General features: G+C 34.9%; 1 protein-coding gene across 3 annotated transcripts in view; it reads left to right on the top strand.

Annotated features, from left to right (window-relative positions):
• Positions 1-13,372, top strand: part of LOC764762 (interleukin enhancer-binding factor 2) — a 62,592-nt gene that overhangs the window by 12,734 nt on the left and 36,486 nt on the right. For all 3 annotated transcript variants that reach the window (XM_031000319.1, XM_031000320.1, XM_031000321.1), the window contains 2 exons: positions 1,090-1,266; positions 5,380-5,467. In XM_031000319.1, coding sequence (XP_030856179.1) covers positions 1,090-1,266; positions 5,380-5,467 — 265 coding nt within the window. The remainder of the gene's footprint in view (positions 1-1,089; positions 1,267-5,379; positions 5,468-13,372) is intronic.

Below are 13,372 nucleotides of genomic sequence, written 5' to 3'. Positions count from 1 at the left end.
TTTCTCTTTTTTCTCTCTCTTTCTCTTTTTTTTCTCTCTTTCTCTTTTTCTTTTTTCTTCTCTCTTTCTCTTTCTCTTTTTTTCTCTCTCTCTTTCTTTTTTCTCCCTCTTTCTTTTTCTCTTTCTCTCTCCCTCCTCTTTTCTTCTCTCTTTCTTTTCTTTGTCTCTTTCTCTTATTTCTCTGTCTTCTGTCTCAATACTTATGATTAAGTCATATATGTGGCATTTTTGTTTTTACTATCAGTAATGCACCCCTTGTGTTGATAAAAAAAAGAAGATTTTTAGACTTACGTTCAAAGTAGGAGACACTACTGCATCTTGTAAATTCAATTCCCACAACCTCTTATCTATTAAGGAAGTGTCTTAAAATGGATTCTATATAACTACATGTAGGTTGGGCTTGGTATGTTCATGGAAGTGCTTAAATGTATTTATGCATATTTCACAGTGAAACCGAGGTGTCCTTTAACCAATCCACATCTGTGTTCGCTTTTAACATTGGAATATCTTTAACGTCATTAGCTTTAGATCTGTTGAAGCCATTTCAAACAAACATATTTCAAATCATATTTATGATTAGTAGTCGGAAGATCATAGAGTCGTATGAAAGAACACTTGACAATTTTGACATGACAACTATTTATTGGATTTCAATAAAACTGAAGTAATCATGGAAATAAGATATGCTCTCTAGTTGTAGGGGTAAAATTCTCATGGAAATCCCCCCAAAACCCTAATGACACACTAAGTTGAGTACCGTCCAAGATATTTCAACCGAACCAAATTCATACATCCAATACAATCAGAAAAATGTAAATGGAAACCATGTCTATCGTAATCATTTACCTCTGGTATAAGAAAAATATTGCCTAGTACAGGCAATCACAGCTGTTCTAGGCCCTGTTTCATAAAACTTGTTATCAATAACAAGTTAAAATACCTGTTATAAGCTCCTAATATCAGGAGATCTGATTGGCTGAGAGCAAATTTTGTATAGGGTTTTACCACTTGTTATTGGTGATAAGTTTTGTGAAACAGGGCCCTGGTCATTTTGTTAACATTTCATTTCTGTTTTGTTCTTTTGGACAGGCTCACTACTGCGTTATGAACAACCCATCACATGCCCCCCTTCAGATCAGCATTGCGTTCAGACGCTGCTTGTCTCTCCTCTCCGCTGGGTTCTTTCTCCCACGATCTGTGGGGATCATCGACCCCTGTGAAGGAGGCGGGGTCAGAATTCACACTTCACTCTCGCTAGAACACCAGGTGAGTTTCCTGCTGATAACGAATTGAGTTGAATTGGTTCATTAAAAACAGTGAAAAAAGTTGCCCAAGCTGAATTACATTAAGTTTACAATAAAATCATGTGAAACATAGGGAACTTACAACAATTATTACATAAAGGTTACAAGAATTCATTCAAAGATAAAAACTAATAAAATAATAATATTATCACAAAAAGTAAGTATAACCGTCACTACCGTAAATCTCAGTGTATAAGACGCACCCCTATTTAAAAACAAAAAATTGCCGATACCGTCGGTAGGAAGCAAGGTGCGAGTTCAAAAACCCACCCGAGGTGCAGTTGAAGGCGCCAATTTGTGCTTGTGAACTTGTTACACATAATAGTAACAATGTCGTTTTTAAAACTAAAGATGACAGAAATCCAGACATACAGGAAGTGTTGTTCTACTTTCCGAGTTGTAGTCAACCCACCGCCTCTTTTATGCAGCGTAAACGGTTGGGATTTCCCCTCAATATCAGCATATATTGGAAGATGTAGAAGGCTTTTGATGAAATACATCCATCACTTGTTTGTTTGCCCAAAATGATGCATCTGACTTGGGCTGTTAGATCAACATTCTGCAATAGAGATGTAGCCCGTGGCCACATCTAACCAAAAGCTGAAAACAATTTAGCATTGGGCTTTGATGAACCAAGTTTTAAGGTCATGCATGATATATGCCCTCAAGCTGTATGGAGGATACTTGCAAATAGAATTATAGATCAGCCAAACAATAGTTTTTCAAATCAAAGTTTGAGGGTGTGTATTTGAATCCTCAAAACGATCGTTGTCATCTCGTACTGGTTAAAGGGAATGAAACGATGTAAGGTAACAAACAGAAGTAGCACAAACGGGTGGTCAGTGGATGAAAATTAGAATAATGGATTGTAATGTTGACTGGTTTAGAATTACATTGAAGGTAAGGATAAGAGTGCTTGCAGCTGCAGCTATCAGCGAAAAATGTGTTCTCTTACTAGGTGAAGATTATAGACTCATCACATCAAGAAAGCATGTATCTCTATCATTCCTCTATCCCTTTCTTCCTCCATAGCTCTCCTTATTTTCATGTTATTCGTTTAGTCTAAATTTTCTGTCTCATTTTACATCTTGTTGGCTCTGTGTGTCTCTGGCTTACTCCATTCTTGGGTTTATCCATTGTCTTTATTTTTGTCTGGATTGGGCTTCTCTCTTTTGCTCTCTTTCTATATATCTCTCTCCCTCTCTACCCTTCTCTCTCTCTCGTTCCGTCTGCCTCTGTTCATTTTTCAGGCTCTCTCTTTGTCATGTGCATCTCATTATCTCACACCATTTTCTTCTTCCTTTTTTTGTAAATCTATCTCGAATATCAAATATCCTATACGAGTATACTTGACATTCCGAGTTACAAGACCATAAGGTTATTTTTTGGCTACTGCCGGAGACCTCTTTATTAATAGCGATCCTTATCGTAATTCAAGCTACATCTGATTGGATGAACCACGATGCAGACTGGTATCAATATTCATGGAGTCATCGTCCCGTGCAGATGTCTGTCTGACACCTTTAAAAGTCAAGAGGACACTTGGTAACTGATAATATGTCTTGGGTCGTTTCCTCGACCCATTTCAAAGTGATCTGTGAAATGAAAACATTTTCATAAAACGCTTCTTAGTCTGTGGCACCAGTATCGGTGCACAATAATCTTCTCACCGAGACACTTTTTAACGGGTCTCCATTTTCATTGATGATATTTTAGGTGTATGTGGCAAAGTCAATTAATTCAAGGATTTATGATAATGTACTTTAGAGAGTGTGATGCAGAAATGAACATCGCATAGATGATTATAGAGTTGTTGATAGTAAGAAATGTTTGTAGCGATGCTTCTTTGTTTCCTCATGAAGTTACAGTATGATATTTCTTGTCCTGGCATATTTCCGATTCACATGATAAGAGTCACTTTGATGAAAAACTGTAGCAATCCGTATAGATCTCCTGTGAACAAAGACATTGATTTTTACACTGATGTCATAGAATCAGGGTTGTTATTTTACCAAATACATGTACATGTATGTTGTACAGTCAGCAAAGCTGAGGGCAGCTCTGCATCAACTCTGTACATTCACAGTTATGGCTTTTCGGTTTATTTTTTGTTCAGTTTGATGAATCTTTTGGCAATATTTTATCTATTTGTTCTACCAAGTGTCAACCCTTCCATGTAGATCAAATTTCTGCAATTATATTTGTAATGTACCAGGATTGATGAAGCAAACCGAATTAGTCCAGAAATGCACAAGTAAAAGGAGTTTTCATAATAATAGTTGAAACCTTCATTTAATTAAAGAAATATGGTCATTTTCACACACTACAGGATAAAGAAATTTACCTTTGGCGCCTGTAAATTGACAAACTAAATCTTTGCTCTTACATGGGTTTAAATTGTGCCTATATGTGATCAGGTAACTATAGTTAGCAGGTACTGGTTTAAGTTTGAAACAAGTAGAGTTGTACTTCAAATAGACTTCTATGCCATGCTCATCGACTTCCATTTAAAATATTACGAGAAGTAACTAGGAACTAAAGAAACACAGTTGAAAGCATAATTAAAGGAAATGAGAGAGGTTGAAAAGAAAGAAGAGATGGTACATCCTCATTTTGTTGTTGGAATTCTTATATGCCATCCATGGGAATTACTGATAAGTCCTTATGAATATTTGAAGCTTTCCTGAGCATGAATATTGTATGAGACATAGATCTATATGCTATCCTTGGAAGATTCATACAAAATTAACAGCATCAGAGTAAAATTTTGCTTTAATGGTACTTCTAATAGAATTTACTTTAACAACACATGGTTGAATATCAATCAAGAAAGTGATGATGAACTAGAAAACTATAGTGATGATAATTAAAAAGAATACCTTTGAAATTACTCCTCTGCCTCTAGTTATGAGAATATTTAATGACCTTTCAACTTTGACTAATGTCAGGTTGGGTTAGTGCCTGGATGTCTGCGTTATCATATTCATAAACCACTAAGAGCACATATTAAAGCAGAATAGAGCATTACTGGACTATATGAATTTACCTGCATCAAACAATGCACATTATTTAGTGCTGCTATTACATGCATAACACCCACATTTTCTGACATAAAACTGAAACATTCATCAAAAATTCACAAGTCTTGGGTGTAGACTTTTGACCACTGTCAGCTAGACTGACCGTGTGAATAATTTAATTTTTGCAGACGAGGATCTGTGTTTTTAATATTGAAAGACGCAGCCTTCAACTTGTAGGTTGTAAAACTGAAATATTGATGAGCTTTGGTTTAAACAGCTGATGCTTTGCTAGGGATCTTGATTTATTTAATATCTGTTACTATGCTGCCATTGGTACATTTTTTTCCTGCATGCTGCATTGTACTCCATTGTTGAAATTGTATAAATTTGGTATGAAAAGATGCAGGTTCTAGACTATATTTTTATATAAACTCATGTTGCAAAAGCAATTATTCCTTAACATTGTGGTGAATATACATGTACACCGGGTCGGGATGGGGATGGTTTCGGCCCCCTTGACCTATTATACACAAACATTGTGAGCATCTTTGAACACTTTTAGTGTACTTGGTAAGTCATTGTAAGTCAGCCCTTTTGTGTTGTAAATGTAACATTACATGATTTACATTTGATGATTTTACTAACATATTGTGTATCGTAAAGTTGGCTCGACAAAGGAATTTGAATTTTCTTTGTTCATGAAATCGTTCTTAAACAAATCAATTCAATTCAATTCAATTTCATTCATTTTTCATTTTAAAACAATGTGAACACAAGTACATGGGCAAAATAACAGCAATAAAAACATGAAATAAGATGGTGAGATACCCTTAAAAGCGAAACGCTAGTGAGCAGGGTCCCAATTAAAAAAAAATACAATGAACAATATTCCAATTACATAGAACCAGAATATTTTTAACAGCAAAATCAAGAATAAATAGGATATTGATACATGTATGAATCATGTATGAAAGAATTTAACAAAATTGTATGTATTTGATGAAGTAAAATTTGTTTGTATCATGTTAAGTACATTTCTCTATTTATTCTTTCAGGACCAAGTGGCATTCACAGCCCAAACATTATTAAGAGTTTTAAGTCATGGCGGTCACAGGAAAGTGCTTGGATTTGAGGGAGATGCAGGTAAGAAGCCTACTTCTTTAGAAAGTGAATCAAATTTATTCTATGAATCCATTTCTATTTATCATTCATCTCTTTCAAGTACTGCTAGGCCCTGAATGTGTAATCATTATTTTCTGCAAAGTTCTTAATTTTCTGTCATATTTGACTTAGCAGTCCATTTGTTTGATGGATCCCCTCCAAAAGAATTATATATTGTAGATTGTGATGATGATGGATTAGGATTGGCATTTAATGCGACTTGAGCACTACACAGAGTGGATTTGGCTCTTTATAAGTTATATTTAATATTATTATTTTTATAATTGCTTGTAAAATGAGGATGGTTTGATCTGTTAATGGGCATCTCTAAGAGTGTGATAGTATCATAAGTGCATTTGTAGTGCTGGAGTTAATCTCTCAAATAGCTTACTAGCTTTCCAGAACTTTGATGGCTAATTAGAATGGAGTATATTGTATGGAAGATTTCCAATCCTTGTCCCACTCATAATTCCCCTCGGATCATGGTTTTTATAACAGTTATGTGATAGGATATCTTGAGGCCTTGATTGTTGGCATATTAGATCTATTGGTTCTTCTCGGTAATTTTATTGAGTCTGTTTCATCAGTGCTGAAATTGACTTTTTCGGTGTATTATTTGGTTTTGTAATACAAAGTTTGAGGCCTTGTTTATTAAAACCTCTTCTTACTAGCAAGTTATAGTGAGGATGTGAAATTGTTGCACTCAATTTTCTGTGAGAATGTTTTCTTTCAGAGATGTGATATTTCTAAAATGTTATAACTGGACCCCGAATTGTAAGTGTTAACCTTGCTATTTTAGTAGGATGAGTAATGGTTAAATTTAAAACTGTGAATAGTTTTATAGTGATATCTTTTGTGAATGTTGTAAAAAAAAAATTTAGCTACAATTTTTAACACAATTATCAAACTTAAAGGAAAATCCTACCTAAAGCAAATTACTCTAATAGAACGCATAAAAATCAGAAAAGCAGACTTGTGAAAGTTTAAAAGTAGATGAACATAAAAGAAAAAAGTTATGAATTATTAAAAACTGTAATCACTATAGCCTGTAGGTATATTCAAATTGGCTGAATCAGAAATATCCCTTTAACATTGTGTCCGACAACTTTTCCATTCCACACAAAGTGAATAAAATAAAAGTGAAATAAGTAAAGCTCAGCAGGACCATTTCTTGTTAGAGGCCCTTTAATAATATGCTATCCATAATATATTTCAAGTATTGCCCCAAGCCCAAGGGAGCAAGTGCTTGGAAGAAAACAGAAATTTAAGATATTTGTTTGTAGATGACAAATGACCAATTTTAGATTCGCATAGATTTAGAGATCTCATATTTCAAATACTCACAACTTCATTATTATCGGTCCTTTTCATTTCTAAATTTCTCCATTCTGTTTCTCTTATTTTTCTGCATTTATACAAATGAACTCATTACTAAGGATGGATTACCCTTTCACTTTTACGGTGACTTTTATACCAAGAGCATGTTTTGCATTCTTTAAAGGTACTATGTCCCTTTTGCAGCCGACCTCAACTTTGCAGGAATTATGAATATGTCATGTATGTCCTATCTGTGAAATTTAAACGTTAGCAGTGCCCTAATTTTTGAATTATGCAAGGAAACCCGTTTACTTGCTAGACTTCACTGCCAGACACTATTGAGTGACTGACTGGCTTTTTTTTCTTCTTTGGTAATAACATACATGAAAAGAGTTGTAAAGGGTACATGAGCATTTGTCTACATCAATAACCCACTTCTTGTGATGGCCAAGATTAAATTGATTGAATCTTTGCGCAGCATAAAACGTATGACCATTCGGTACAATTGTCTGAAAATCAAGACTATTACTCTTGGGCTCTATAGCCCTAAAGTCGATTTGACAAGTAATAGTCGTTATTTTCCCACTTGAAGACATTTTCAAGCCCCACCTTTTTTAGGGAATTTCTAAATTAGTATTATCTTTCAAATGCAGTTGGAATTTAACTTTTTCATTTTTTTGGCCTGCAAATGAGACATAGTACCTTTAATGTGTTTATTTCGAAAAAAATCTTACATGTGCAGGTAACTTTCCAATTTCCTTCATCTGATTTGTTTTCACACTTTTACAAACCATTTTTTCCTCATGTTTGTACCTTTATGCAAATGAAAATTAACTTGAGACGAACTTCCCCTTTGATTAATAGATAACTCTCTAATGTATAGGTATGTATATTCACATGAATACACATAGAATCATTCTATTGGCTCTAAGTAAAGAGTAAAGCTAATATTTACTTTGCTTTGTGAATATTCATCCCTTTTTAGCCGTTGATCACCATCAAGGCTTGATGGTTCGAAAGAGGAATTCAAATGATTCTGCAATAAGCTTTTTTTGTTCTTACATTGATTGCATACATTAGATATAATTTATGCTGTTCATTAATTCAAAAATAGGAATTTGCACCCAAATCCCTCTCCTGCGAGGTATTAAGAGTGAAAGGGGATTTCATTTTGTAAAGTCTGAATAATAAATGTTAATCATCTCCAGATTGTCGGCTTTGTAGAGCTATAATTCATTTCCACTCAGCTGCCTGAGAAATAATTCCACAACTCTTGCCTTGCAAAGAAGGTTGTTCTGAAAGGAGGAGGCATACACCCTGACATTAAGAATGTGTTAACAAAAGCTGAAATAACGATAATTAATAGAAACATCCAGGTATAAGTTTGAGAAAAATATGGATAAAGAATAAGAAATCCATACTTTTATTAAAGTTGATATTGATCAAACACATGTGAGCAACTCTGTGCTTTACCTTATGAGCAGCTCTCTCTTTGTTTTGTACCTAAAAGTAAGAATCATCAGAAAATGTTGATTAAAGGTTAAGGAATACATCTATTGCACAGAGGCATCTGTAAAACCAGGGTTCCAACAAAAAGTCTAGGGCACAGGTATGATATATACAGTACATGAAATTCTCATTTGCTGAGAGATAAAATTAATAATTTGTTTAAGGAAAAATAATTAGAGATCTGCTTGCAATGGAAATATCAGAGATACACATTTGTAATGAAATGTAAAACTTCAGATACGTTTCTTTTTTCCTGTATCAGATTTTCCTCAAACTAAAACTGTTTGTCAAAACTGCTTTTACAAAAGTCAACTTCTTTTCAGGGTAAACTCCTAGTGTATTTATGCTTTGTTTTTCTTCTTCATACATATTTTGTCTATAAATACCGTTACTTTCATACTTTTTGTGTACACGCTAGCTTGGCATATACATTTTTCTTTCATTTATGTGGGTACTTTTTAAGATTACATGTAGGAGGGATAATCTACCCTAAAAGAAGGAAACTCAACCATTTTGGAGGCCTTCCTAATATGTATAATTCGGTAGCCCTGGAGGCAAAAACACTCTGACCCCTTACCCTCCCTCCCCCATTGTATTTTTGAATTTGTTTAAAATTAAGCTAGGTATGTATTTCTACATGATGCACATATCTTTCTAGCCTCAGCAGCAGTGTAATCAATGTGCTTGAGTCATGTAAAAAAAAATATAAATAGTGTTAATTGTTTTAATAGAGCTTTGATCTTATAAAATTATGTTTCTTATTCTCATATGAGTTTATTTACCTGGACCTAGAGGTAAATATTATTAATGATGATCTTATAATTATACTGTACATCACATTGTTCATAAAAGAAGTTGCCAGTTGTCATCAAGAAACAGAACTTGAATAATGCATTTAGACTTTTATCTCTCTGTCTCTCTGTCTGTCTCTCTCTTTCTCTCTCTCTCTCTCTCTCTCTCTCTCTCTCTCTCTCTCTCTCTCTCTCATTTACATGTATACAAGGGGCCTTTATAAAATTGCATTCATGAGATATTATGCCTGTAAACATTATCAAGGATATTTGTTTCATACACTGTTTGCTCGCCTAGAGCGAAACAGAACATGTCTTGCAGACTCAAAGGATGGTTTTGTAATAATGAGGGAAAAATGTGTCTACGGTGTAAATCTGATCCAGCCGTCAATTGCATTTTATTGCAGAATGGACGCACAGGTAATTTAATCATATTTTGATTAATGAATGGATAATGAAACTTAAATCATGTAATTGGGTCATGAGTGTGGTGAATAGTTTATCAGAAAAGCACTTAATACAATGTATTACAGTAAGTTCTGACTGGATGAAAAGGAAAGAATATTGCATCCTACAGCCTGAAAATAGTATCAATTTCACCCTAATCATTGCACAAACAATTTTGAAGATGATTTAATCCATTTCTTGGGGTATACCTGAATAGATTTTTTTGAGAAACATACAAAGTATGTGAAGATCTACATCTATCGTTCTGTTAATTATTCAGTAGTTCATCACAGTGAAAATTTGGTTGGCATTTACATCTTGTGTCAATTTAAAATTATTTTTTTTTTAAAGGAATAAATAATAATTTCCCAGTTTTAACACAATGACAAACAAAATTTGAAAATATTAAATTATATAGTTCATCTTGAAGAAATATTCTATTGAAACAGTTCAGATATGATTCATTTGACTGGAAATAATTTTAAGAAAAAAAAAGCAACTAACAAAACTAAAATTCTGAGGAAAAAACCTGGAGCAAAGCACTTACCGTACTTTGTGGTTAGATACGTATTACAATCATGGGATGATACTCATACAGCACTAATGCAAACCTACCCTGTTTTACCAAGATTTTTCTAAATAATCATAAAAGAATAGAGATATTGAGTTACGAAAGCATAACTTGCATCAGAGGGAACACGAACACGAAACGAAAACATGGTTGTTGTTATGACATGATGGAGAACAGGTTGTGGTCTGCGAGCCAAACACGCAAAGGAAAACAAGCTTATACATTGAGGTCAAGTATTCCAGCAAGCCTACATTCATACAAATTGGCCATGGCATACAAGTAAGGTTTGATAGAATTTTTTTTACATTTTTATGCCTCCGTTACGAAGTAGCCGGAGGCATTATGTTTTCGGGTTGTCCGTCTGTCCGTCCGTACGTCCCGTTCTCGTGATCGCGTTATCTCAAGAACCGATTGATGGATTCCTGCCAAACTTTGGTCATGTATGTATCTTGCAGAGCCGATGAACTGATTAGATTTTGGGGTCACGAGGTCAAAGGTCAAAGGTCATAGGGCTTATTATATATGCAAAAACAGCTCGTGATCGCGATATCTCAAGAACTGATTGATGGATTCCTGCCAAACTTAGGTCATATATGTATCTTGCAGAGTCAATGAACTGGGTAGATTCTTGGGTCATGAGGTCAAAGGTCAAATGTCATGGGCTCATTATGTATGCAAAAATAGCTTGTGAACGCATTCTCATTAGAACTGACAGATGGATTACTATTTAACTCAGGACATCTTGCAGAGCCAATGAACTGAGTAGATTTTAGGGTCATGAGGTCAAAGATCAAAGGGTCATATATGTATATGAGAAATTGCTTGTAATCACTATATTCTGAGAACTTGTTAATGGATTACAATGAAACTTGAATTTGAAAAATTTCTTCTGTTTTGGTTTGTAAACTTGCTCTATGACGGAGGCATCATTTTCGACTGCACGCAGTCAAAGTTTCATCTAGTTTTAGATGGATTCTGTAAGTAATAACATATTTTTATTTTAACTCAATTCATGTAAATTCATTCAATTCAATTCAAATTATTTCCACTCAAATAGTATTAAACATAAAAACATAACAAAGGTAAACATCAATATTTTCAAGCTTAAAAATTGACAAAAAGTGTTGATTAATAGAGTCTGAGCTTCCCTTTATTAAACACCAAACTCTTTGAACAGTACCATAGTCTGAGCTTCCCTTATGGTAACACGTTGCCACCCAACTCTTTTGAGCAGTATATATATAGTCTGAGCTTCCCGTATGGTAACACGTTGCCACCAAACTCTTTTGAGCAGTATGATTGAAGTGGGGTATTAGGATGTGCTCAGTTTGGAATTCCCTCGCTTTGACATAAACAATAGGGACCAATGCTGACATAGGCGGTAAGAACGCTTTGTTCGTCAAGAGTTTGATTTGGGTTAGGATCAGTATATGATTGGATGGAGTAATGAGGGTGATTTACCTAGGATTTACCAAGGTCAGGGGCTATTACAGCGACTGTATCATGTTCCAAATTCTTTGTGTGCAGCCCAGATGATTGTGATGAGCAGAATATTTGCATCTAATTCAAGAAAATGATGAAGTTGTTATCTCCACCAACCTACCAGAAGCAGGCATCTGCCAGATTATTTTAAGATCTCTAGAATAAGGTTCATGCTCGGGTTATTATATACCAATGTATATACCAGTCAGATGGAATCTGGGGTTTAGTGATGACATCTTATTTCTGTCAAAACCCTGCTTGGATTGTTATCGAGTATCAATGGAATATATTTGTACTGCTCAGAATTCAGAAATAGATTTGTAGCGGGTGGGGAGTGCGAGAATTTGTATTCATTCAGCCCTCCGTCCCGCCCCACCCCTCCCTCCCGCCCCCACCCCCTTCCACCCGCCCCCACCCCCTTCCACTCCAATTTAGTCAGACCTAGCTACGTATCTTACAAATAATATAACCAATGCTCACACACAATCCTATATATCCATTTAATTTTGATAAGAAACAATTTCTAACAAATACTACCAACAGCATGGTTCTGAATTAGTTACTTGTCCAGATACAAAAGAATTCTTTTCACTTCCTATTGGTTGATCCATCTTGATTTATCATATTATCATGGAGAAAATGACATTTACATTAACACCTAGGGAAAGGTTACTGCATATTCATATCTTCATGATTTAGACATATTAAAACCCTTCTCTGTTGGCAGCCTGGCACTGATGTGGATGACCAATTCTGCCCAAGAATTCTTATGTTTTTAACCAGGGCTTTTTTCTTGATACAGAATCTGGTACATGTAAGGTTTGTTCCTTTAAAATATTTAGCAATGAAATCAGGAGCTTAGCCTCAAACCGTAACGTGTTTCTTATGAGTAAAGTTCATTTAAACTGATCCTTCATTTATGGGGGTTTAGAGAGGTTAAACAGCAGTGCACTACTGTATGGTTTCACATTCGGTTTCACATTCAGAGCATGAAAAAAGAGAAGTCGGTTATTTTGGGGAGAAAAAGGCTTGATAAGGTCATGGTTAATACTGGCTTTTAAGTCCTTGAATTTAGCATCCCTGACGGGCATGGAGTAGTAACTAAAAAGAAGAGGGAAGATACCGGTAATTGACCAATGATTATCCTCATGTGTAGCCCTTGGGCACGTCATGTCACATACTCAAGTATAGGACACTTGGAAGATCATGTTACACGTTGTCCTCTCCATGCTAGCGAGAAATAGAGTCATCGGATACTGTAGCTACTTTATATATCCCTCATTTTATTCAGTATTTTCATTTTTGTGTAATTTTTGTTGTCGTTGATGTGCTGTTTGATAACCATATCACAAAAACATGTACTGCATAAAGAATTTGATCATGCAGTGCTTTTTGAGGTTATGTTCAGTGAAAAAAATACATGGGGGCTTGGGGCAAATTAGCCCCCGAAATGCCAAAAAGAGCCCCCCAAAATTTGCATAGAGTTCAATGCAAAACGAATTAAAGAGTGTTATTTTCATGCAAGCAAGCTGGAAAAGTAGCCCCCAAAATGTTTAAAAGTATTTTTTTTCCCTGGTTATGTTATACATTGGTTCCAATAGTGAAAAAGGATGTTTGAATGAAACTTGGTTGAATTTGTTTGTATGTCAATTTTTAAGGTGTCTTCAAGATTCATGTGGCAAATAAGTTTTTGGGAAATTCTGTCTATAATTTCAGATCAGGTTTAGTGCGAGTATTTGAAAGAACTCTGTTACATCCAATCCCACAGAG

The sequence above is a fragment of the Strongylocentrotus purpuratus genome, unplaced genomic scaffold (genome assembly GCF_000002235.5).
Source record: "Strongylocentrotus purpuratus isolate Spur 01 unplaced genomic scaffold, Spur_5.0 spur5_scaffold_6, whole genome shotgun sequence".
NCBI classification, from domain to species: Eukaryota; Metazoa; Echinodermata; class Echinoidea; order Camarodonta; family Strongylocentrotidae; genus Strongylocentrotus; species Strongylocentrotus purpuratus.
This window is presented reverse-complemented; position numbering and strand designations above follow the sequence as displayed.